This window comes from Furipterus horrens, unplaced genomic scaffold, assembly GCF_987537825.1.
Source record: "Furipterus horrens unplaced genomic scaffold, mFurHor1.1.pri manual_scaffold_1, whole genome shotgun sequence".
Classification (NCBI taxonomy): Eukaryota; Metazoa; Chordata; class Mammalia; order Chiroptera; family Furipteridae; genus Furipterus; species Furipterus horrens.
Window position 1 is genome coordinate 218287715 of NW_028327171.1, and position 24391 is coordinate 218312105.

At 63.1% G+C, this 24391-nt stretch overlaps 1 protein-coding gene across 3 annotated transcripts; it reads left to right on the top strand.

The window, feature by feature from the left end:
* Positions 1–1352: 1352 nt before the first annotated feature.
* On the top strand, positions 1353–22495 carry ANO7 (anoctamin 7). Of its 3 annotated transcripts, XM_090285445.1 has the most exons (24): positions 1357–1411; positions 2411–2522; positions 3262–3319; positions 5699–5841; positions 8246–8353; positions 8750–8886; positions 9579–9636; positions 10085–10195; positions 10977–11133; positions 11572–11662; positions 12412–12508; positions 13575–13718; positions 13785–13922; positions 14522–14620; positions 14703–14805; positions 15494–15605; positions 15781–15835; positions 16527–16624; positions 17649–17785; positions 18799–19004; positions 19311–19453; positions 21306–21396; positions 21827–21946; positions 22059–22495. In XM_090285445.1, the coding sequence occupies exons 2-24, from the start codon at positions 2418–2420 to the stop codon at positions 22173–22175; spliced, it is 2628 nt and encodes an 875-aa protein (XP_090141571.1). In that variant the 5' UTR covers positions 1357–1411; positions 2411–2417; the 3' UTR covers positions 22176–22495. The 3 variants fall into 3 exon arrangements, with proteins under 3 accessions (XP_090141562.1, XP_090141571.1, XP_090141554.1); XM_090285436.1 differs by having other exon boundaries at positions 1353–1411; positions 2417–2522; positions 8219–8353; positions 21827–22089; XM_090285428.1 differs by having other exon boundaries at positions 8219–8353; positions 21827–22089.
* The last annotated feature ends 1896 nt before the right edge of the window (positions 22496–24391 follow it).

A 24391-nucleotide genomic window follows, 5' to 3' on the forward strand; every position in this document is an offset into this window, starting at 1 on the left:
CCTGTAAGCAGCACAGAACTAACACTGAGAGAAACTGTTGAAGAAAAGGCCGGAGCCGCCAGCTGACCGTGACCCCGCGGAGGGCCACTCGCCCCAGCGGTTTTGTTCAGACCAACAGTGTGCCCGTCCCAGGGCGTGAGGCCCGTCTGTTCTAACCCAGTCCTGCAGGTCTGTCCCCTTTCCAGGCCACATGATGGCCGGGGTAGCCTGAGACTCCCTGCTCATTCAGTGACAACCGCTTTCCTGAGAAAAGGGGCAGGTGCGCTGGCATGGTGCCCTGCGTGTGGACTCGGTGGCCGGACCTGCTGCAGCCGTCTGTGACCATGAGGCGAGGGCTCCGGCCCTGACTTCCTGCAGCCACTGAGCCCGCCCAGGGGCCACCACCTCCGCACTTCTGCGAGCTGAGGAAGATCTTTCTTTAAGCCACAGTCCTTGGAAGCTTTTTATTTGAATGTCCACCAAATGTATATCTGAATGTTGCATAAATGGGTATAAAAAGTTGTAGTCAAATAAAGCCGGTGTAGCAAATCCTGGGGACAGACTCTTCCTCACGCCCGGGACCCAACGAGACACCTGTGCTGGCTGTACAATCCCTCCCTCCCTCCTCCCTCCTCCCTCCCTCCCTCCCTCCCTCCCTCCCTCCATGCGCACCCCCCCCCCCAGGCTGCGGCCGTCTCCAGCCACTGGCCCCTGGGGCTCAGCTGGGACCCTGAGCCCTCCTCGGTCCAGTCCTTGCGGGGCTCCTCCTCGGGTCCGTGCAGGGGGCAGACACTGCAGTGCCACCGCCACCAAGGCTCTGTCGGGCGCGGGAGAACCCAACCATGGCCTGAGCCTCCATTCAAGGGCTCCCTGGAAGGGCATGGACACCGAGCACAGGGACCAGGCACGGCTCCAGCTGGGACAAGGGTCTGATCCAGGGCTCGCCCAGGGAGAAGGGGCACACGGACGGCAGCCACGCGTGCTGGGAAGGCTGTGAGGAGGAGGCTGGGGCTGGGACCACACCCAGGAAGTGGCGGGCCGGGCTCTGCCACCTGGGTCGCCCGGGTCCCCAGGGCACAGCACAGACGAGGATGACGGGAGAGCCCCGCGGCTGTCCAGCCGAATGCCGCCTGCAGGGCACCCCCGGCAGCAGCTGGTGGGCCCTGGGCCCCCTCAGCAAACAGGGGAGGAGGCCCCGGGGAAATGTGCCGCCTGTTTGCAGACTCGCGAACACACCCGGTCTGCAAACACAGGAAGGTCCCGTTCCAGGAGCTGGGAGACCGTGCCCACCCTTTGGGCCGGGCGCCTTTCCTGCCTGTTTGCAGGGCGCAGGGCTACCCACACAGGGTCCCCCCAGTTCCCCCGCCGGTTCGGTCCAGACTCGCCGCCCCGACCAGGCTCCCGAGGCCTCCTGTGGCAGCCACTGTGCCAGGTGGGGACTGTTCTCCGTCGCATGGGCACGGGGCAGGGGGGCAGATGGGCTCCAGGGCGGCTGGCGCCCCAAGACCTGAACCTGAGTCTGCCCAGGCCCAGGGGATGAGAAGGGCCGTGTGCTCTGTGTGGCTTTGAGCAGGGCACCCCGACCCCAGAGAACTCAGTTTCCCCACCTGTCCAAGGAGCTCACCACAGAGCAGGCCGCTCCTGGCCTTTGGGTTGGGGTGTCCTCTGTCCTGTCCCTTCTGAACAGAGCGCTGAGCAGGCCCCCGCTCCACCTGCCCACGACAGCAGGGACACCCTCTCCCGCACTGGCTCGGGTCTCCCAGCCCTCAGTGGGGACCCTGTCCTGAATCCTGGGCCCGGGGCATCTGGAACTCAGCAGGGGCCAGCGGTGTGGGGGCCTGTCTGCCTCTCTGGCCTCGGCGTACCTGGACCGGATGAGCTGTCCCCTGTCCCCTCCGGCCTCCACGGCTCCTCCACTTACACACCCTCCCGGCCCCCACTGAGTATCCCGGGGCCACACTGGTTCTGCCTGGTGACCGCCAGCCCCAGCTCAAACCCAGCCCCCTTCCGGGGCACAGGGCTCCTCTGTGCCCATTCTGCCAACCCCATCACTGGACCACAGTGGCTGTCCTCCCCACAGAGGGACCCAGAGGCTGGGGGTGGGGGGACACAGGGCCAGCGCGGCTCGGCCCGCACCTCAGCAGGGCCCGTCTCTCTCTGTTAAAGGGCATCGCCTGTCCCCGGCAGGCAGGCAGAGGAGGAGGGGCACCTGCCTCTGAGACCGCCTGCAGGGCTGAGGGGGCGTGGGTACGGGCTGGCAGGCAGGTGGTTCCCTCACCCAGGCCTGGGGTCTTCACGGGACCCCAGCTGGGACAGCCTGGCCCCTGGGCCCTGCCCTCACCTGTCAGGTGGGTCTGCGGCTGTGCGGCCCCGGGACCAGGCCTCATGTGCCCCTCTTTGCTCCGGTGCCACCCTGGGCCTGGCGGGGCAGGAGCAGGATGCTGCGGAGGCAGGACCCCGAGGAGGACAGCACCGTCTTGATAGACATGGTCCCTGGGACGGAGCAGGGGCACTCCTACGGGAGCACAGCCAGCACCGCACAGGTAACCGCGCCGACCCACGCAGCCCTGGGCTCCGAGCCCCAGGGGGTCAATGCATCCTGGGGACCTGCTGTGTCCCCAGCTGCCTGGTGGCAGGAAGAGGGCGGTGTCACAGTTAGGTCACTGCCTGCCTCCCTGGCCCGAGGGACATGCAGAAACCCCAGGATGCCAAGACCAGGCCACAGGGGTGGAGGCAGGGGCAGGGCCAGGTGCACTGGCATGGAGGGAAGAGGGGGGGACGTGGGCTCCCACTCCCGGCCCTGGGGGGGACACAGTCATCCTGAGTGAGGCTGTCGGGAGGACTCCTGGTCCCCAGCAGGAGGCTGTGGTGTGAAGGGTCTTGTGTCTGCCTCCCAGGTACCCCCCTGCCCCCTCCAGCAGGTCGCAAACAGAGGGGTCCCTCCCTGCTCTCCCATAACAGCCGCTGGGGGTCAGGGAAAGGATCCCACCCTCGGGGCACGTGACCCCCTCTGGCCCGGCCACAGGGCTGCTTACAGCCCAGCGTCCTTCTCAGCCCTGGAGGCGGTAGAGCGGGCACCCTGGGCACTGGCCTTGCTGCCGGCAAACCTGACCCTTGCCCGCAGCTGCGCAGTGGCTGCTGCGGGGCAGGGGGCGCGGTGCTGCCTCCCCACTGCATGTGCCTGGGAGACCCCTCCCCGGGCCACCCATGGGCCTTTCGTGCTGCTGGGCAGTCTAGGACAGGGTGGGGGCGCGTCCTCACGGTCAGGGGCTTCCCTTACAGCCGGATGGAGACCAGGCGGCCGCCCGCGGGGTGGCGAGCCCTGCCCAGCCCCAGATCGGTGAGTGCCTCACGGTACCTGCCAGCTGTGCCTGTGTTGGTCCTGGGGGTGGGGACCCAGATGGGGAACAGCAGGTCCGGGCCACCGTCCTCTGTCGTCTGGCCACCCCTCCCCCACCGATGCTGTCTCCTGAACCAGCTCTGGTGCCAGTTGCTGTGCCGGGAAGTGGGGTGAGGACCTCATGGTGAGCAGAACACCATCTGGGGAGACAGCAGGAAGGGGTCCGTCCCAAAAAGGGCTCTGGAGGGCAGAGGGGGCAACCACCTCCTTCCTGCTCCGACCTCAGGGCAGCTTGGGGTCACCTTAGACTCTTCTCTCTTGTACCCTGGCTCTTCCACCTTCTCACTGCCCCTCCCCCACTGCTCCCGCTGCCCTGTGCCACCTCCTCTCCCAGAGGGCGGCACCCACCTGGGCTCACAGTGCCCGCCTCCCCGGCCCTGCCCTCCACCCAGCCCCAGAGAGACCCCTGCGAAGAGTTCACTGACCACCCGCTTCTCCACCTCTTGGCCAGCCCTCGTCGCATGCCTTGATGGCGGCAAAGCAGGTGCCAGGTGGCGCCTCACTGCAGCTGGGATCTGTAATTTCCCAGTGACGAATGGCACTGAGCACCTCTTCATCGGCTCGCTGGCCAGCTGCACAGCACGTCTTCTTCAGAAACATGTCTTTGCCATTTTAACACTGGGTTGTCTTTTTACTAAGTCGAGAATTATTCTGGATGCGAGTCCCTTGTCAGATAGTGATTCGCGGGTCTACTTTCCTCCCATTCCGTGGGCGCCTTTTCGCTTTCCTGATGGTTTCCTTTGCTGCATGGAGATCTCTAATTTTGACGAAGTCCCTCTTATCCGCAGTGTCTGCCATGGCTGTGCGTCCGGTGTCGTATCTAAGGAAGCAGGCCATGACACTGACAGCTGTTTTCTGCTGAGAGTCCTACCGTTTCAGTTCTCATTGTTCGTTCTGCGGGTGTTAACATGTGAGCTCCACTCCACTCCGAGTTCATGTTTGTGTCTGGTGCGAAACGGGGCCCGAGCGCCTTCTCTGCCTGTGGCCGCCCACCTGCCCCGGCACCGCGGGGTGGAATCACTGCTTTGTTCCCACTGAACTATGCTGACCCCTTTGTAAAAACTTGAGCACAGATCGATGCCTTTGTTTTCAGAACCTCGAGTATATCTTACTGACCCGTATGTCGGCCCGTAGGCCAGACCCACGCCGCCTTGGTTACTCTGCCTTTGCGGTGAGCTTTGAAATTAGAAAACGTGAGTGTACAACTTTGTTCTTCTTCACGTTGTTCAATATTCGGGATCACGTGGGTTCCCATGTGAATTTTAAACTCGTCCATTTATGCAAAAAGGAAAAGTCAGCTGGCTTTTGATAGGAATTGAGTCTGCAGATCAGATTTTTATCCTGGCCTCTCCCCGTGACACCCGCGTGCATCTTTGCGTCCATTTAACTCTTTCTCTATTTATTTCAGCAACGTTTGGTAGTTTTCAGTTCTGCCCCCCCCCTTCTTTTTTTTTTTTTGTTAAATTTGTTCCTTTTTTGGTGATGTTATACATAGAATCCCTTTTCTTCATTTCATTTTTGGCTTGTGTATTGCTAGTGTGTGAAATACAGTTGATTTTTGTATGTCAATCGCATATCTAGGAACCTTACCAAACCTCTTATTAGTTCTAGTAGTTTTTGTAGTGAAGTCCTTTGGATTTTCTCTATACAAGGCCGTGTCCCCTGTAAACGGGCCGTTTTGCCCTCGCGTTTCGCCGCGTGTCTGCCCCTTGCAGGACGTTTGCTCTTCTTGCCGTCAGCGCTTCCATCGAGAGTGCCTCCCTCCGTGCTTCTGGCCGAGCAGGGGTGCTGGGGCTTCCTCCCCAGGTTTGGATGGTTAGACAAGGTCTCCGTTTAGCCTCATCTCTAAAGAACATTTCCATGGATAAGAATTCAGGGTTCAGCCTTCTCCCCAGCACGTCGAAGATGCTGTTCTATCACCTTTTGGCTTTTGTGGTTCCATTGAGACATCAGGTGTCTATTCTCATCGTTCCTGAAAAATAACGTGTGGATATTTCCCCCTCCCCTCTGCCGTGCACAGCACAGACAGGCTGCTCGTGCTTTTCCGAGCTGGAGTTTCTCCGTCACACTGGGGGATCGCTGAGACTTTGGTTCCTGGGATCAATTTCTTCTATCTGATTTAAAAATTCTTCACCGTTTTTCTTCAGAGGGCTTCTTTCCCACTCTCTCCCTCCGGCTCTCAGATGACAATGTGTGGCACCCTCTGGCCAGGCCAATGGCTCTGGCTCGGCCCCACCTTCCCACCAGGAATCTGGCTGGGGCGCTGGCAGCCCCGAGTCAGCCTGTCCTCTCCGCCTCTGTGTCTGTTGGTTCCCACAGACTTCGTCCTTGTTTGGGAGGAAGACCGGAGGCTGGGTCCGCAGCACCACGACAGTGCCACCCGGGACAGAACAGACACACACAGGGCCTGGCGGGAGGCCTTCCTGGAGAACCTCCGTGGGGCCGGGCTGCACGTGGACCAGGTACCTGGGGTTGGCTGTGGGTAGGGCCTGAGGCTCTGCGTCTCTCAGGCCTGTGGGCATGACACCCGGGGGCCTGGAACGAATCGAGCCCAGAGTTGTGCAGATGCCCCTGCCTCGGGTGAAACATCAGCCTACCATGGCACACCGAGCTCACTCAGGAAGCCAGGGCCCTTCAGAGTCACCCCAAAATTCAGAAGCCACCTTCTCCACGCACCTTTCCCGCCCCCCATGTTAGAGCTTCTGTCTACATGTGACATTTGTAATTACAGCTCTTGTGTGCTTGTAGGATTTACTGCCTAGAGCATCCCCTTCCCAGGCGACGCCAGCTGTAACAGCTCCACCTCAGGGAGCGTGAGAAAGCAGGGGGCGCCGCGCGGTGCCTGTGTGCGGGGCTGGGGCCCTGGGCCTCGGGCGCTGGGCTCGCGCTCACTCCCGTCCCTGCCCCCACCCAGGTCTCTCTACCTGTCTCCTGCGTGGTCCGCCCTGCTTCCCAACCACCTTCCTCTGTCCCCTGGAACAGGCTCTGCAGGCAGCTGTCTGTGCCCCTCCCCAGCCCCAGAGTAATCGATCCGATTCCTTTGTCATTCAAGCACTAAGTTCATGTTGCCAAACAGCACAGCCTGGTTTCTGCTTGAACTTGACAAGATGGAGTCGAGTTCGGCGTGACTCTTGGACGCGGCGCCTGTGAGGCTGTGGGCGTCGCTGGTCCCCCTGCGGCTGGGCCGCTGTTATCGCTCAGAGCGCCGCTGGGTGACTCTGCCTCCGTGGGCTGATCCCCGCGCGCACGGGCGTTGGACTCGCTCGCAGCTTGGGGACAGTATGAAAAGTGGCTGCCGTAAATTCTCGCCTGCGTGCGTGTCCCTGTGCCCAGACGCAGGAGCCGCTGAGCATGGGGTGTGTGTGTGGTTGGGTGTGTGTGTGTGGCCCCCGCGCCCTGTCAGCCGGGAGTGTCTTCTCAGCCCCTGGCTGGTGGGAGGTGGCGTCTCCCTGGGGCTTTAATGCGCATTTTCTCTGATTCCTGCAGGTCTGTGAGTTATTCGCATTTCTAGCCCCATGAGTTGCCTCTTTCCGTGTTTGCCCTTTTTTCTGTGGGGTTGTTTGCCCTTCTCCTATCGGTGCTGGGTGCTCCTGTGACTGGACACTACTCTTCGTTGGTCCGATGTGGGACACATGGGTCCCCAGTCCGGCTGGCCGGCCACTGTCACCGCGGTGTGGTGGCTGGGTTTAGCCGGTGTGGGTGCTCTCTCACCTTGTGCCTATCACTCCCCACCCAACCTCGCGGCCTCCGGCTCCTGCTCCCTGTGCGGAGTGAATAGCTGTCCCCAACTCCACCCACTCTCCCCAGTTCTGCGGCCACGTCTGCCACACCCCCTCCCAGAGCTGCCCCAGGTGTCGGGGAACATACGCAGTGGGGTGGGGGTCCAGAGCTAGCACCCCGCCCCCTTCTGAGTTCGGGTGCACTTGCCAGCCTGGTGGGTGGGCATGAAAAGCCCCCACTTACAGAAAAAGCGAACAGGACAATGGGGCTCACAGATGCGGCCGCATGAGTTTGTAACCCTTCGTCCAGAACTAGGCGGGCTGACCTTTCAGTGGGGGCCGCACGGGGGCAGCGGCTTTTCCCCAAGTGCCCTCCGTTGTCAGGCTAATGGCAGGTCTCAGCTCTCAGCACACGTCACTGCCACCTGGGACCCACCGTGCGGAGGCCCCGGCTGCCCTGGCGCTGGCATGTGGGGAGCCCCGGCGGCGGTGGTGTCATGGGGGCTATGAGGTGCCCCGGCCCAGAGACAGGGCCTGTCACATGTCCACACTCACGCACATGTGGACACAGCGGTGCCAGCCACACACACACGCGCGCACACCTCTCCATGTCCCTGCGTGACAGACATAGGTGCCCAGAGGCTTGTCAAGGGGCCAGGCAGCCGTTCACTGTCTGAGAACCAGAAGCTGCCTTTACGGCCGCCTGCGGTCGGGGCGCGGGGTGGGGCGCTCAGGCCTGCGGAGGGTTTGCCGTCACGGGGCGTGGTGGACGCCGGCCCTGGCAGCCTGGGGGCCTCTGTCTGTCACCCACTTCCAGACAGGAGCAAGCGCCCTGCGCGTGGCTCTCAGAGGCTCCGTCACAGACACAAGTTGTCGCTTATCACACAGGTTTAGACCCGGGCAGATTGGTTGTTACCATGGCTACAGAAACATCTGCCTTTTCCTAAAATATAAATGGACACACACAGCCACACGCCCCTGTGCACGCACACCAACACACGCGCTATGCATGCACACACAAATAGGCACACACGTGTGCACGTGTGCACACTCACACACCCATGGGCACCCCACACATGCACACACATACACACACATGTGCCCACGCATGCACCCACAGGCTCTCATGCGGCCCTGGTCCCCACAGCGTTGCGTGCAGGACGAGGACAGCGCGGTGCACTACGTCCTCCTCAGCGCTCCCTGGGCTGTGCTCTGCTACTACGCAGAGGACCTGCGCCTGAAGCTGCCCCTGCAGGTACCAGGGAGCATGGGGCGCAGGAAGGCAGGGTTACTCGTGGCCGCCCCACGTGCCGGCTGAGTGGCCAGTGCTGACCAGCTGGGCCCTCCCACTCCAGACCCCACCTGGCCACCTTCTGAGGTCCCTGCAGGACAGGGAGGGGCCGCCCCAGCCTGGGGGACACAGGGTGGAGGGACAGCGGGGAACCTCAGGGTGACATGCCAGGGGGCCGCTCTGCCACCTGCCCTGGCTCCCTTTGACCCTTGTGGCCTTTGGAGGACAACGGGACATGTGCTACTGTCCGTCCTGCTCCCTCGCTGAGCCCTTCACTGTGGCTCCGTTTGCAAACCCCCACCCCCACCCCCACCCCCAGCGCGTGGCATCCCCCTGCTCAGGTGTGACGATCCCTTCCAGGAGTTTCCCAACCAGGCCTCCAACTGGTCGGCGGGCCTGCTGCGGAGGCTGGGGGTCCCCAACATCCTGCTGCAGGACGTGCCTGATGTGCCCCCTGAGTGTTACTCCTGCCAGTTCAGAGTGAGCAAGCTGTCCAGGTGAGGGACAGCGCCCGAGAGGCCAGCCGCGCCCCCGCTCTCCCCAGCCTGCTCCCTCCTGGGGCTTCCCAACCAGGGAGCGTGAGCGACAGCCTGTCCGCGGCTGTGCTGGGGAACAAACGTGCCCTGAACCTCAGCGGCTGGAGCCGACCCGTTTCCTGCCCAGCTCCACAGTCAGGGTGCGTGGCAGGGGCTCCCGGGCCCAGGCGGCGGCGGCCCTTCCGCCACGGCCGCGGTCTATGCACGCTGGTGGTGGCGGCACCTCCCGTGCGTGTCACGCAGACACCCACCTGTGGGCTGGGCCGTGTCCAGGCGTGGTGGGGCCGACGTGTGTGGCCAGCAGTAAAGCCCCGCATGCAGCCTCACTGCCCATGTGGGGAGCACCTCCCTCCCGGGCCGGGGGAAGTTCAGCCTCCCCCACAGGGTCATGGGCCTTCGGTCCCACGCCCAGTGCCCCTTGGTGAGCCCAGGGTCCCCGCAGTGCCCTGCCCTCTGCCGACTGCTCTCTGGGGGTGAGGGCTGTCAGGGACATCTGGGCCACGTTCTGTGACCTCCTGCCTCCAGAAAGGAAAAGGCAGAAACAGGGCTGGATCTTGCGCCGGGGAAAGAGGCTCAGTGGCTGCTCCCCAGTGGGCCGGGCCGGGCACGTCCTGGTCTCCGTGGGTTCCCCGGCACTTCTCACGCGCCCACAGGTTCCTCGGGAGCGACAACAAGGACACCTTCTTCCCCTGCACCCACAGGCACCAGATTGTGAGTGGGGGTCCCCGCTGCCGTCCCCAAGCCCTGACCGGCTCTGAGGAGCCTGCGGCCCTGGCCTGAGGTCCGGACACAGGAAGGCTCCCCTGAGGGTGGGGCACCGAGGCCCCGGCTGGGGGTCACAGCATCGTCCCTGAGAAGGGTGGGCTGAGCCAGGCTGCTCCAGGGCCTGTGACGGCCAGGGGCGCGGACAGGCCTGCCCGGGACAGCCCCCCATGGGCCGCCAAAGGGACAGAGCTCACCCCGGACACGGCCGTCCAGCTGTGCGCTGCCAGGGCCTGGGGTCAAATCCAGGCCCCACGCCAGCGTGCCCGTGACCTGGCCAAGGTCTCATGACTGTGCTGTGCAGAATGACCCTCACCCTCAGGGGTGTGGTCTGTGTGAGGGGCCCCTCCCCCGCCATCACATGACAGGTGACCGGCACCTTCCTCCTCCCCACCAGCTGTTTGAGATCCTGGCCAAGGCCCCGTACGGCCACGAGAAGAAGGGTCTGTTTGGGATTGAGCAGCTGCTGGTCCAGGGCGTCCTCAGGGCAGCCTTCCCCCTGCACGAGGTGGGGCCCGGGGGCTGGGGGGCTGTGGCGGGGACTCGGACGGGGCGGGGGGAGTTCCTGGATGAGGGGTCCTGCTGTCCGCCCTCAGGGGGCATGGGGGCAGACGGGCGGCCTGCCACTTGCGATGTGGCTAGGCTCTGTCCTCCCACCACACGGCAGGCCCAGCGGCTCAGTCTTCATGGGCAGCTTCCCTCGTGGGGAAGACATGGAGGTCCCTGTGCACCCCACAAAGCTGGGTAAACTGAGGCAGTGGAAGGGTGCTCACCATCATCCTGAAAATGTCTCCCGTGGGGTCTGGAGGCTGTTTGCGCCCCTGGCCCCCCACGGCCCCCAACCAGGCTGAGACCTGCAGGAACGGGCAGTGGAGCATGTGAGGCCAGGCAGGGTGACGGCCGGGTCCGCCTTGGCTGTGGGGCACCCTCTCCCCTCCTCCGGCCAGAACCCAGGCAGTCGGCCTCACCGGCCCCAGCTCCAGGGGGACGGCACAGCACCAGGCCACAGAAGCCCACCCAGAGGTGCCAGTCCTCCCTGGACCACAGCCGTGGCTCCTCCTGGAGCCGGAGCCCAGGACCCCAGGAGGCTGAAGTGCCCAGCTCAGCTGTGCCCTCCTGGACAGGCTTTCTGAGACCCCCGGGCCCCAACCCAACGCTACCTGGTTGCTCTCAAGCAGACACCTTGAGTCCTGGATGCTGGTGTGTGGGGACCCCACCCAGCTGAACCCCACACTGGAGCGGGGCCCAGGAGAGGGGAGGAGCCCCGCCCACCAGCTTCTTGTCCCCAGGGCCCCTTCACGACACCCCCGGAGGGCACGTGCCTCAACCAGCGGCAGGTCCTGTTCCGGCACTGGGCCCGCTGGCGCGCGTGGCACAGGTACCAGCCCCTGGACCACGTGCGCAGGTACTTCGGGGAGAAGGTGGCCCTCTACTTCGCCTGGCTCGGTGAGTCCTGCCGCTGCCCCTGGGCCCCGGCCCCTGGCTTGGTCCTCAGGGCGGCAGCCTGCTCGGCCGTGGTCAGTTGTGCCTCCAGCGGCAGTGAGCACGGGGCAGCCCCGGCACGCGGCCCCTTCTAGGCTGACAGCCCTGCCGATGTGGCAGCTGAGCACCCCACTGCTCTGGGCCCATCTAACGCCCCAGGGGCAGACTGCGAACCCTCCTGCAGGTGGGTCCCCTCACTCCAGCCCCCAAATCCCTGGTCCACCAGTCACGGCCCAGGAGGCCCCAGTCTGCGGCGGGGGCTGCAGAGCCAGGCAGAGGCCAGGACAATGTGAGACCTCAAGGACCGCTCCCCTCACACCTGCCTCCCAGACGGCCCAGCCCCGCTGGGCACACAGGCCCGTCCAAGCTGATGACAGCTGACTCCTGGGGTCCTCTCTGCAGGGTTCTACACAGGCTGGCTCCTGCCCGCAGCCGTGGTGGGCACGCTGGTGTTCCTGGTGGGCTGCTTTCTGGTGTTCTCAGACATACCCACGTAAGGGCCCCTTCCCCTCAGCTCCAGGCCTCACCCTGTGTCTCTGGGAGGGGTGGTCGGGGACCTGACATGCAGAACTGGGATGGAGGTGGGTACTGAGCACGTCCCTGCCCTGTGGACCTTCTGGAAGGATAACAGGTACAGGGGTTCTCCCAAGACTGACAGGTGGACAGGTGTGCCACCATCCTGACATAGGTGGCCAGGTGTGTTCCCGGGCTGACACAGGTGGCCAGGTGTGTTCCTGGGCTGACACAGGTGGCCAGGTGTGTTCCCGGGCTGACACAGGTGGACAGGTGTGTTCCCGGGCTGACATAGGTGGACAGGTGTGTTCTCAGAATGACACAGGCGGACAGGCGTGTTCCCGGGCTGACATAGGTGGACAGGTGTGTTCTCAGAATGACACAGGCGGACAGGCGTGTTCCCGGGCTGACATAGGTGGACAGGTGTGTTCTCAGAATGACACAGGCGGACAGGTGTGTTCCTGGGCTGACATAGGTGGACAGGTGTGCTCTCAGGCTAATTTTATTGGCACTCATTCTTGTCTCTTGCAATAGTGTAAGCTTTTCTTAAAATAAATGACGGGGCTTGAGTTTTACTTATTTACGGAGCTGAAATTTCAGAAAGTTTTCTCAAAATGTATCACTGCATATATTTTAGAGGCTGGGCCCCACAAGGGCAGGGGCGAGAGGGAAAGGACGGGGCTGGCCCTGGCGGAGGGCACCCGCTCAGGCACTCCTTCCACTCTGCAGGCAGGAACTGTGCGGCAGCACAGATGGCTTCGAGATGTGCCCGCTCTGCTCGGACTGCCCCTTCTGGCCGCTCTCCAGCGCGTGCGCCCTCGTCCAGGTAGGAGCAGGGTGGGGAAGTGGAAGGCAGCTCCCGGGTTCTGTTCCTGTCCCGCCTGGGACCAGGCTCTGTGGGGACGTCCCCACTAGCCGTGGGGCTGTGACTGACGCCCGCCTCCGCAGACGTGGGCCATTCCTGGTTATTGTTACTGCGTAACACTGACCTAGGAGGTCAACTGGGGGACCCCCGGGGCAGACACAGCCAGAAGCCCCTTGGAGCCCCTGGGCCCCGCGGCAGCCCCGCACCTGTGGGTGCGCCAGCTTTCCCACGGGACATCGGCTTTGCCTGCGTCCCACACGTACGGCCCGGAGCCTTCAGTGTGAAGCCGGGCACACAGGCCAGACACCCCTGTGACACACTCCTGGGCTTCCATCTGCACTGGTGTCCTGGGGGTCTGCCCTGACAAGTTACCAAGGGGGGGCTGGAAACAGCAGAAGCAATTTTCTCACGGTCTGGAAGCCAGAACCCAAAACTCAGACGCTGGCAGAGCCAGGTTTTACTGGAGTCTGTCCTGTGCCTCGCCCCTACTTCCGGTGGCTACATCCCCCCGACCTCTGCCTCAGTGTCCACATGGCCTTTCCCTCTGCACGTCCTTTTGTGTCCCCTTCTCTATGTCACAGGGCTCAGGGCCCCTAAGGCAGGGAGCTCTCACGTAGAGACCCACCTTATGACACATGCAAAGGCCCTTCTTCCAGATAAGCTTACACGCTGAGGTTCCAGGCGGGGCCACAGTTCAGCCAATACAGCCCACCCACCATCCCGTGTGTGAAGTATATTCGCCCCAGCCCAGCGTCCCCAGCATTCCAAACACATCACAGCATTAGCTCTAAGCCCAAAACTCCAAACATCAACAGCTCAAGAAGTCCTGAATCCCATCTACATCACCCAAGTTGTTATGGGGGAGACTCGGGGGTGGCCACCCTGGGGCGCCATCCCGCCGTCGGTGGCTCCCTGAGCCAGGACACGAGTCACTTGCTCCCAGAATGCAACGGCAGGCAGGCAGGGGGCTGAGACCCAGAGGGCCAGCCATGCAGGAGTGTGACTGCGCCCCGCCCGCCGCCCGCAGGCCGGCCGGCTCTTCGACCACGGTGGCACGGTCTTCTTCAGCGCGTTCATGGCGCTGTGGGCCGTGCTGATGCTGGAGTACTGGAAGCGGAAGAGCGCCACGCTGGCCTACCGCTGGGGCTGCTCCGACTACGAGGACATAGAGGTGGGTCGGCCCCCAGCCCGTGGCTGTGGCCCACCAGGCCACGGCTGAGCCCCGGCTCCCTTCCAGGAGAGGCCGCGGCCCCAGTTTGCCGCCTCGGCTCCCACGACAGCCCTGAACCCCATCACGGGCGTGGAGGAGCCCCACTTCCCACGGAGGAGCCACAGGCGCCGCATGCTGGCCGGGTCTGTGCTGGTGCTGATGATGGTGAGCATCCCGCCGCGGCCCCTCCCCGCCGTGCCCCTCCCTCCTGACCTGTGAGGGGCCCCTGTTGTGCCCCTGCCCCTGGGGCCCACAAAACCCTGCTGTCGAGAAAGGCCCCGCAGGCCGGGGCTCCAGGGAGGGGCCACGCTCGGGGCCAGGCTGCGAGGCGTGGGCTGGGAGACGTGAGACGAGGGCGTGTGTGGGCAGGGGTTTCTCCACAGATGAGGGTCTGGGCACCCTCGGGCATGTGGTCCCGGCACGAGGGTCCTCCAGCCAGAGGCGCTTCTGAGCGCAACCCTCCCCTCCCCTTCCCAGATGCCAGGAAGTCCCAAGTTTTGGCCAGTGGGCGGGCAGGGCGGGGGGCTGGCTGGTTGGTTCCCAGCCCTTGGGGCCAAGAACAATGCAAGGGGCCCCCTTGACACCCAGGCATTGCCGACCCTGTGATTCTAAGTGTCCTTCCGCCCCACGACCTGCCCTCCCTGTCCCCCAACAACCCCCCGGAAGAGGCATGGTGCACAGCCAAGTCTGCAGGTGGGGGCTGTGGCCTGCGAGCACTAGGGTCCTGGAGTCAGCGTGGGGGCTCATGCACCAGGTCACCGTAGGTGGCTGTGGTGGCCATGTGCCTGGTGTCTGTCATCCTGTACCGTGCCATCATGGCCATCCTGGTGTCCAGATCAGACAATACCCTCCTGGCGGCCTGGGTGAGCCTCTGCACCTGCTCCTGCTGGGCGGGGGCGGCTCGGGACCCCCCCAGCGCCGGCTGTGACCCACTGTCTGTCCCAGGCGTCACGCATCGCCAGCCTCACGGGCTCCGTGGTGAACCTGGTGCTCATCCTCATCCTCTCCAAGGCCTACGTGGCCTTGGCCCGCGTCCTGACCACGTGGGGTGAGTGGCCCAGGCCGGGTGCTGTCCTGGAGCCGCCCCAGCCCTGCCGCCCTGGGCGGATGGGTGGGAGCCTCGTGTCTGAATGAGGCACAGGGGGGATGTGGGGCCTTGCCCTGCTCCTGGGGGCACCCCCGCCCGCCCAGGGCCTCTCCCAGATGAGCTCCCCGGCGAGGCTCTGCCCAGCCCAGGCCCCCTGCGTCCCTGCTCTCGATGTCTGAGGGGCTCCTTCTGCTCCTTCTGTCTCCTCCTCCGCTCTTCCTCCACCCCCCCACCCCACCTGCCTCTCCCCCCATTTTCTCTACCCCCCATTTCCCAAGGACAAATGCCAGTGACCCCTCCAAATTCATTCCATGGCTGGTCTGTCGGTGGCCCTGGTCTGGGAGTGGGACCGAGAGCTCGGTGTCCACGGTGGGGGGGCTTTTGGGGGGCAGGTGTCCAGGGCATCCCCAAGTATTCCTGCAAAAGCAGGGCCCCGTTTCTGGCCTCAGCATCCCCTCCAACTCACCCTTTATGCCCCCACCTCCGCCTCAGTGTCACCCCAGCCCTCAGACCGCCCCGGGGCCCCACGTTGTCACTCTCAGCACTGGCGCAGTTCATTAGAGCTGGGGGTCCGATCCCTGAGCGATGTGGGCTCCTCCTCAGTCCCGGGACGGGGAGGGGGTCTCACAGCGTGGGCCTCTCTGCCCAGAGATGCACCGGACGCAGACCGGGTTTGAGGACGCCTTCACCCTCAAGGTGTTCGTCTTCCAGTTCGTCAACTTCTACTCCTCGCCAATTTACGTCGCCTTCTTCAAGGGCAGGTCAGCGCCGTCCCGGGCTCGGGGCCTGTCCTAGCCAAGCCTCAGAGCACAGCCGGGCTCCCCGTCCACGGCGGCGCTCCTGCAGGTCGGGTGCGGGCAGCAGCGAGGCACGGCATGGGGGGAGACAGCCGGCAGCACCCCTCACTCACGGCCTCGGGACCTCCGTTTCCTCTAGGTTTGTGGGGTACCCAGGCAGCTACCACACCTTGTTCGGGGTCCGCAATGAGGAGGTGAGTGGGCAGGACTGGCGCCCACAGGTCCGGCCCCCTGACCTCAATCAGAGCCTTAATGTGCAGGGACCCCCCCAGGGCCCCCACCTCCCTTTCCTCACAGCACTCCCAGCCCCCGCCTCTCGTTTTCACACGACAGGGGTGTCTTGGGGACGGGGCAGCTGGGACCCCAACTCAGGGGCTTTCAGTTGTCGGAGCAACAGGCCCAGTCACTGTCCCACGCGAACAGCAGGTGCCGTTGCTCCTGTGTTGAGGCCGGTCAGGCGCTGTGGGCTCAGGTGGGCTGGGTGCAGGTGTCTGAACAAGGCTGCCCTGCTCCCCACGCCCGGGGGGCCTGACACCCCAACAGCACAGGCTGGCACCCTCTAGCTTGGTGCCCCTGTGCAGGGCACACTGGCCCAAGAGCTCCCCCTCAAAGCCCCTGGGCGCACCTCTCCCTGGCTGGGCCTGCCGACGCTGCAGGGTGGGTCCCAGAGCCACAGGCCAGCGTCAGCGTCATGCGACCCCACGTGGGTCCCCAAAGGAAAACTGGGGTGCTGTGCAGCGGGGGACCTTAGGGAGATGGTGGGGGGCTGGGGGAGGGTCTGTGCAGTCCCAAGGCACCTGCGGCCTGTCTGAGAGGGAGGTGGGGAAGGGCCTGGGGAGGGTCGGGGCACAAGGCCCCCCCACACTGACGGGCTTGGCTGTGCAGTGTGCAGCCGGGGGCTGCCTCATGGAGCTGGCACAGGAGCTGCTGGTCATCATGGTGGGCAAGCAAATCATCAACAACGTGCAGGAGATTCTCGTCCCGTGAGTCCCCCGCCCGCCCTGGGCAGATCCGGGGACCTGGGGCCCGGGTGTGGGGGCAGCCCCGTCCCCGCCTCCCGGACCTGACTGCCTCAGTGCCCAGGCTCTGCCCCGGGGGCTGTGTGACTCCCGCACGTGTGGTGGCCATGGTGGCATGTCTCGTTCTCTTGTCCCGGGCCAGCTTCCATGGGAGAGCAGGCCCGTTCTTCCTGTAGCCCCTGTGACAAGGGCACCTGGCAGCACCCCAGCCAAGGCTGCACCGGGGGCTCCCCATCCAGGCACCTTGGCGCCTCCCAGGCCAGAGCCCTGTGGTGTTTGCTCGAGGCCGGACCCACCCAGACATGCGCCCATCACCCCCACAGCCCTGACTGCCCCTGTCAGCAGGGGTCCCCTGGGCACATGAGCTGTAGCTGTGGGACCCTGGCCACCACACCCCTCTCTTTGTGTGATGTGAGGGCTGTGCAGCTGAATGCAAGATCACGAGTCTGGGGAGCAGTTGCTGCCCGGGACAGGGGCTGGCTGAGTAATGGCAAAGCCACACACACACGCCCCTGCACGTGACGGAGTAGTGTGCACATGCGCCCCATGTATGACACAGCAACGCAAGTGTTCCCACACAACAGAAACATGTGTCTCGTGCATGACAGATATGTGTGCCCAGTGACAAAGCAACACAAGTGCCTCATGTATGACAAAGTGACATGCACACATGCCCCCACTGGCATGGCGGCTGTCATCTCCTCCGCAGCTTCCATGTTGGCAGAGCTCTTGGCACCTCTGCACTTCCCAGGAGGAAGCCATCCCCCCAAAGTGTCCCTGAGCGATGGTGCTTTCCGGGGGTGCTGCACAAGAGTTGGGGAGGGGCTGCCCACCAGAAGGACACAGGTGCTCTCCGGGTTCTGCGAGGCCTCATCCTGCTGTGCCCACCCCAGGGCCCAGACCCTCCTCCTGCCGCCCCCAAACTGCAGACCAACAGGGACTCAGTGTGAGGAGCAGGAGCCATTGTCCTGGGTGCTCCCTCCTCCAGGAAGCTGAAGGGCTGGTGGCAGAAGTTCCGGCTTCGCGCCAAGAAGAGGAAGGTGGTGGCCGCTGGCCAGGCGCCCTGGGAGGCCGACTACGCGCTCCTGCCCTACGAGGGCCTGTTTGACGAGTACTTGGAAATGGGTAGGTGGCCCTGGGACCTCCAGCCTCCGCATTCCTGTCTGCATGTCCCTCAAAATGTGACGTGGGTGAGGACAGAGGGTCCCTGGTGGAGCCAGGTCTGCAAAGGGTCTGGAAAGGACTTGTGGGGGTCGCAGTGCGGAGTGCCCAAGAAAGGTTGGCCAAGCTGGGAAGGGGCAGCGCCCTGGGTACAGAGAACCTGGGGCAGTGGATGGGGCTCTCCTGGAGTGACTTTAAGCCCCTGACCCCGGAAAGCAGCCACTTGAACCTCCTGCCTGGAGCTGGGAAGGAAGCTAGGAGCTCAGGAGACCAGGCTCTAGGGTGGGGACACCCGCCCCTGAGAGTAAGGCCACACCTGGGAGGTGACGGGCCTCAGGCGCCTTGGCCAGGGCAGCCCCATCTGGCCGTTGAGTCCGGGAATTCCCTTGACGCCCACGCTCTTTGCTGGACCCACCCCAGCGTCCCGGCGGGGGGGCGGGGGGGGGGGCCGTGCCGGTGCTGCTTGAGGGCAGGGCTCGCGCGTGTCCAGTGCAGGTGCGGGTCCCGCAGCCCGGGCTCACTCGGAGATCATGGCTCACTTGGAACGGAAAGCTTTGCTCTGAGCCAGACACAGCACAGGGGTGGCCGTGGCGGCCCGGGCCCCCAGGTTAGAGGGAGCAGACAGCTCGCAGGCTTTTTCACAGCATGTGAGCGGGGCTGACCTCGCGTGCCCCTACTCCACCGGACAGCAGACAACGGGCCCCGAGGCTCTCCTTAGGAACTTCACAGAGCACCCAGGAACCCCTTTCCAGGAGCTGGGCGCAGCTCTGAGCAGCATTAGGGGCAGTCGGGGAGGCCTCTTGGGGCGCGGGGGGCGTGGGGGGGGGCCTGGGGCTGAATCTGCAGGATGAGCCAGGGCGGAAGCAGGCGTGACCAGGCAGCGGGGCGTCCCGGGCCTTCCTCGGGGACCCGGGATGCACTGAGAGGCTCGAGGCGGGTGGGCGGGGAGAAGGCCGGCGGTGACACTGCGCCCGCAGTGCTGCAGTTCGGCTTCGTCACCATCTTCGTGGCTGCCTGCCCGCTGGCGCCGCTCTTCGCGCTGCTCAACAACTGGGTGGAGATCCGCCTGGACGCGCGCAAGTTCGTGTGCGAGCGCCGGCGCCCGGTGGCCGAGCGCGCTCAGGACGTGGGCATCTGGTTCCCGATCCTGGCGGGCCTCACGCACCTGGCGGTCATCAGCAACGTGAGCTCGGGGGTTGGGTTGGGGGCCCGGGGGGCGTGGTTTCGAGGGGAGCGAGGCGGGGTTCCTCGGGAAACGGGGCGGGGTTCCGCGGGGAACGGGGCGGGGTTCCTCGGGGAACGGGGCGTGGTTTCGAGGGGAGCGAGGCGGGGTTCCTCGGGAAACGGGGCGGGGATCCGCGGGGGGCGGGGCGGGATTCCGCGGAGATCGGGGCGGGATTCCGCGGAGATCGGGGCGGGGCTCCGCGGGGAGCGGGACTGGGTTTCGCGGGGAGCGGGGTTTCGGCTCATGCTGGCCGCCCGCGCCCAGGCCTTGCTGCTGGCCTTCTCGTCCGACTTCCTGCCGCGCACCTACTACCGCTGGACCCGCGCCGGGGACCTGCGCGGCTTCGTCAACTTCACGCTGGCGCGCGCCCCGCCCGCCTTCACGGAGGCGCACAACCGCACGTGCAGGTGAGGCCGCCAGGTGAGGGGCGGGCCGGGCCGGGCGGGGCTGAGGCCAGGCTGGCGGAGGAGGTCCCCGTGGGCCCCGTGACCTGCGCTTCCGGCCTCAAACAAGCCGCCGCTGTAGGACCCGGGGACGGGACTGTGACTCCGTGGTGGGTTGAATTTTTGAAACTCTGACATATGACCCGCACCGTTGAAGGCCGTGATGTAACTGCTTTTTCTAGTTCGTCTTCAGTCGACTTTGGTTTTTTTTTTTTTTTTTTACAGAAAACTCAGCTAAGCTTTAAAATGTAATGACACAAATTTATTCCTAATAGTCTTTCACGATTTTCTCCAGCTCTCCTGTTTGTACTTACGGCTGCAGCCGCTCTCCAGACATAGTTGGTGTCTTTCCTTTTCTCTTAAAAATCAACCTTCAATACCTCTGCTGGCCTTCAGTAATAAGTATTTCACAGCTTCAGTTGTGATTTTCTTATTTATGCCTGAGTCGTTCAGGAGAGGAAGTTCCCAGACATACAGCCTTTTTAATGGAATTATACGCGACGTACAATCTTACGTTAGTCTCAGGTGTACACACAACGCACGCGTCCGGTTTTCTCACACCGTGGCCAGTCTGGCTGCCGCGGGTCGCCGTCCGTGTCGTGCCCTGCGCTGCGTGTGCGGTAAACGCCGCCCTCCTCGCCGCCCCCTGCGTCCGAGTCCGTTCCCACCGCGTTCTCCCGAGGCCACGTGTAAGGGACATCATTTGTCTTTCTCTCCCTGACTGACGTCACTTCACATAACACCATCTAGGTCCACCCATGCAAATTACTTTGGCTACTTAAGAAACATCATTAGTCCCGAGTTAATTGCTTGGAGGGCAGAGAACCTGAAGGGCAGCTTCGTGACCCGCGCACCAAGGACTTTGCATGTGTTTCAGCTGAGCTTGAAAGCACTTTTCTCCGCTGCCCACTTTGGAGCAAGGTTCCTCGATGCCACTGTGCAATTTCATCCCGCACCCCTTTTCCTCTCTCCCTGCCTACCTACCACATTCTGAGAGAGGCGAGTTAAACTCTTCCCAGGAAGGTAGCGTTACTGGTTTTTTCAGGTAGTTCTGTCAGGTTCTGCGTTCCGTGTTTTGAGGTTCTTAGTAGCATATAAGTTCGTATTTGGTGATCTCTTTTTAGCGGGTACTCCGTTTATTCTTTTTCCTTTTCATTCTCTTCTCTTGGCTGCTGGTAGATAGGTGTTCTGTATTTTTTTTTTTTCTTGATACTCACTTTGAACTGATACTGTATTTTTTATTTTATTTTTATTTTAGGGGCTAGCCTGTGTTTTTAGCATACACTCTTAACTATTACACATTTTTCTAACAAAGCCTGAAGGAATTCATTTTTGTCCCCTCTCCTTGTATGTGACAAGGACCTTCACGTGCTTTAGCCCACTGGTTGGACACCCATTGGCCTGTCTTAGTTGTAGTTTTAAAACTGTTCAAACTATTTTACTATTAAAAACACAGAAACAGTTTTAGTCATTTGTTAATCACATCTATGTGGTGTATTAACTGAAGCGGCTACAGTAGTTTTTTATTCATTGTGTTCCCTTTCAATTCATATTTCCTTGTGGACGTACATCCTCTAATAGCTCTTTCAGGAATGGTGTGTGGTTCGTGAATTCTTACGTATGTTGGTTTTTATTTCTTAAAATAGCTCTTTGTCACCCTGGCTGGTGTGGCTCAGTGGACTGAGTCCCAACCTGCGAACCGATACTGTATTTTTTATTTTAGGGGCTAGCCTGTGTTTTTAGCATACACTCCCAGTCAGGACACACGCCTGGGCTGCGGGCCGGGTCCCCAGCCCAAGTCCCACGTTCCCCGCAGGTATCGGGCCTTCAGGGAAGATGATGGGGAATACTCCCAGACCCACTGGCACCTTCTGGCTGTCCGCCTGGCCTTCGTCATTGTGTTTGAGGTAGCGGGCCTCTGCCCACGGGCGCTCCCCATGGGTTCTCTCAGCCTTACTTGATGCTCCCCCACCCCGCTGTGTCTACTCTCACCGTGTGGCCTGGGGGTCGGTGTGACCAGGGGGCAGAGCCCCGCTGCTCACCACTCTAGCCTTGGCCAAGTCACAGTTCCCTGCATCTTCACTTCTCTGCCTGGGAAAGGGAGTTGGTCCCTGCCTGGCCCACTCCTGGGCTGTGGGGACATGGGCATGCTGTGGGCAGCGGGCAGTGTCCTGGGAAACTCCACGGGCTACGGAAGCTGGGGGTGGTCTCTGGCCGGGACGCTGCTGCTCTCCAGCTCAGCCCACACCTGGGAGCAGGTGCCCCCACTCTGGGCATTTGTTTCACCCACGGATGGGGTGCGGTCCCCCACCGCCGGTCCTGTCCCCTGCTCCCCAGCACGTGGTGCTGTCCATCGGCCGGGCCCTCGACCTCCTGGTGCCTGATGTCCCCGAGTCCGTGGCGGTCAAGATAAAGCGGGAGTACTACCTGGCCAAGCAGGCGCTGGCCGAGAACGGGGTGAGCCGCCCCCTGCGCCCCCACTTCACTGTCACTGAGGCACCTGCTGGAGGACAGGCCAGGGGGATGTCAGTCTAATCGCATTCTTCTTGGCCACCCTTCCTGGACACAGGCTGTCTTTGGGACAAATGGAGCAAAGGACAGCCAGCCCCCAGCCTCCGAGGAGAGCCTGGGCCTGCAGCCTCGGCAGCCAGAAGCCAGCCGGGCCTCCCCGGTCCCTTTCCTCTGAGGCCACAGGGGACATGTTGGTGGCTCAGGGGCCTGGAGTCAGACCCACTGGGAAGGCAGCGGTCTCTCCGCTCTGCAGAGCTGTCAAAGGCTCGTGGCTGAGGCCTCAGCACGCCTCCTGCCCCACCTCGGCCGCCCTGAGCTCAGGTCACAGCTGGGGGTCGGCCAGCGTACCATGGCACCCCTTCCCCACCACTCCCCACTCCCTGCCAGGGCCCCCGTGTCATCCTCTCCTTGAACCTGGTGCCCCCTCCCCTGCCCCGCCACGATCAGCAGCCTCTGTGCCCCCCTCAGCTCTTCCTGCCAGTCAGCCTCCGAGGAAGCGGCTCCCGCCCGGCCACGCCCGAGGCCCGGAGGCTTGGAAGGAGACTGACTTCCTCGCCAGCCTAATGTGAGTTTTCTGCCCATTTACACACAAACGTCCCCAAGTCGGAGCAGCGGTGCGTGCAGTGGACACGTCCCACCCATCAGCTCAGCGAGTGCCGCCTGGACCCCTCCACGCGCACTCCCTGCTGGGGGCCGCGTCACAGACCCTTGGGGAGAAGAGGTCCCGAAGCGCCTCGCCCGGCCCGCCTCCTCCGGCGCTCCGGGGTGCGCTGTCCGCCTCCCGCCCCACGGGCCACACCGGCACCCTTCTGAACAGCACCCTTGCCAACGTGCTGTTAAGAAACCCCTGCTCTGGCCTCGGCAGCGCCTGAGTGAGGCCGCAGAGGCGCCACCGGCCCGACTTCCGGCCACCACTCACTTGCCACCTTTGAGAAAAGGGACCGCCCTTGAGCAGCAGGGCCCCTGTGTCATGTCTTAACACCCCAGGACGTTCTTCCAGCTGATGGTGTTGCTATCATCTCTAACTTTTGCACACTTAAATTTACTGAAACACAAAAAGAGAATGCTTGAGTTCCACCTGAGCCCGTCATGACGGGAACACACCGCTGTGGCCAGCATGTCAACAAAACACAGCTGACCGCTGGGCCCCAGGGCCTGGCATGGACCCTCCCCACATAACCCGTCCCCACCCCGGGCAGCCACCACCTCGGCCCCCACAGCTGACCCGTGGGGGTAGGGGTGGGGGGTGCTGTGCTCACGGGTCATCCTGGCTACCCAGCAACGCAGCCAGGTGACCCCTGCCTCCCTGGCTCCCCTGAGTGACAGGGTGGTTCCTCCGCTGAGGCCCCCACCCTACCGCAGCTCAGCACCTGTGTGGGGGCCGGGAGCCAGTCCCAGGGGCGGTGCTTTGCTGACAAGAGACGATTCGGGAAGACTGCACCGCTTCCCAGCAGGCCGGCGAGGCCCAGGCAGGAGGCCAGGGGCAGGCAGCCACCCAGCCATGCTCTCCGCTGGCGCCCGTGTGGCCCCTGCAGAGCGGGCAGCGCAGGTAGAGGTGTGCCAGCTAGGGGGGGCCACACCAAAGACGAGAACTACGTCCGTGTGTCTGTGACCCCTGGTTCCACAGGACCGAGAGCATGCGTGGGGTGATAAAACACTCAGAGCACATCCAGTTTTGGGTTTTATTTTAGAAAAATTCCAGTGTCATTCATATCCATGAGCCTTTACATACATGTGCATATAACCTCCAAATTCCAGAGTTAAGGCCAAGGGATGGGTTGTAACTGCTGACACGTGATGTGGAGAACAGTCAACAAACAGGAGGGACACTCACACCCCACCCCCACCCAGGCTCCAGCCGCAGGGCCCGGGCAGCCACCTCCTGAGATTGACTCTCAGCCGCACGGCGAGACCCGCAGTGTGGGGGCTGGGGCTGCACCTGCATTCAGCAGTAAGTGCAGATGTGCAAACACCTGTTGTCAGGTCTGAAAACACACCTTTGGGGGACGGGGTTGGATGCTACAGAAACGGAGGAAACGGTTTGGGCAGACGTGCGAGGGTGAGGGCGGGGCAGTGCATGGGCCAGCGGGAAAGGCTCCCAAACGCCGCTGGCAGGGGCCCGGGGACCAGGGACGTAGGGACGGTCCGGGAGAAAGCAAGGCAGCGCCTTCCCCTCCCTCTCCCTGCCCCAGGCCACTCCGCCTGACTTGGGGTCACCTGGCCTGTTCAGCAGAAGCAAACGTCTTTCCTGCCTGAGCTAATGCTGCAAAGGCAGCTGGCATCAGACCTGCGATGAGCAGCTCTGGGCTGTTCAGAATTTCAGGCTGAAGGTTCCCAAGCTGAGTAAGAACCAGGTGGGAACGTCATGGACGGGATGTCAAGGAAGAAGCG

Coding starts and splice junctions, on each gene's coding strand:
- ANO7 (XM_090285445.1), top strand. CDS start 2,418: ATGCTGCGGAGGCAGGACCCCGAGGAGGACAGCACCGTCTTGATAGAC. Junction 15,836..16,526: donor TCGGGGTCCGCAATGAGGAG/GTGAGTGGGCAG, acceptor TTGGCTGTGCAG/TGTGCAGCCGGGGGCTGCCT. Junction 19,005..19,310: donor ACCTGGCGGTCATCAGCAAC/GTGAGCTCGGGG, acceptor GCCCGCGCCCAG/GCCTTGCTGCTGGCCTTCTC.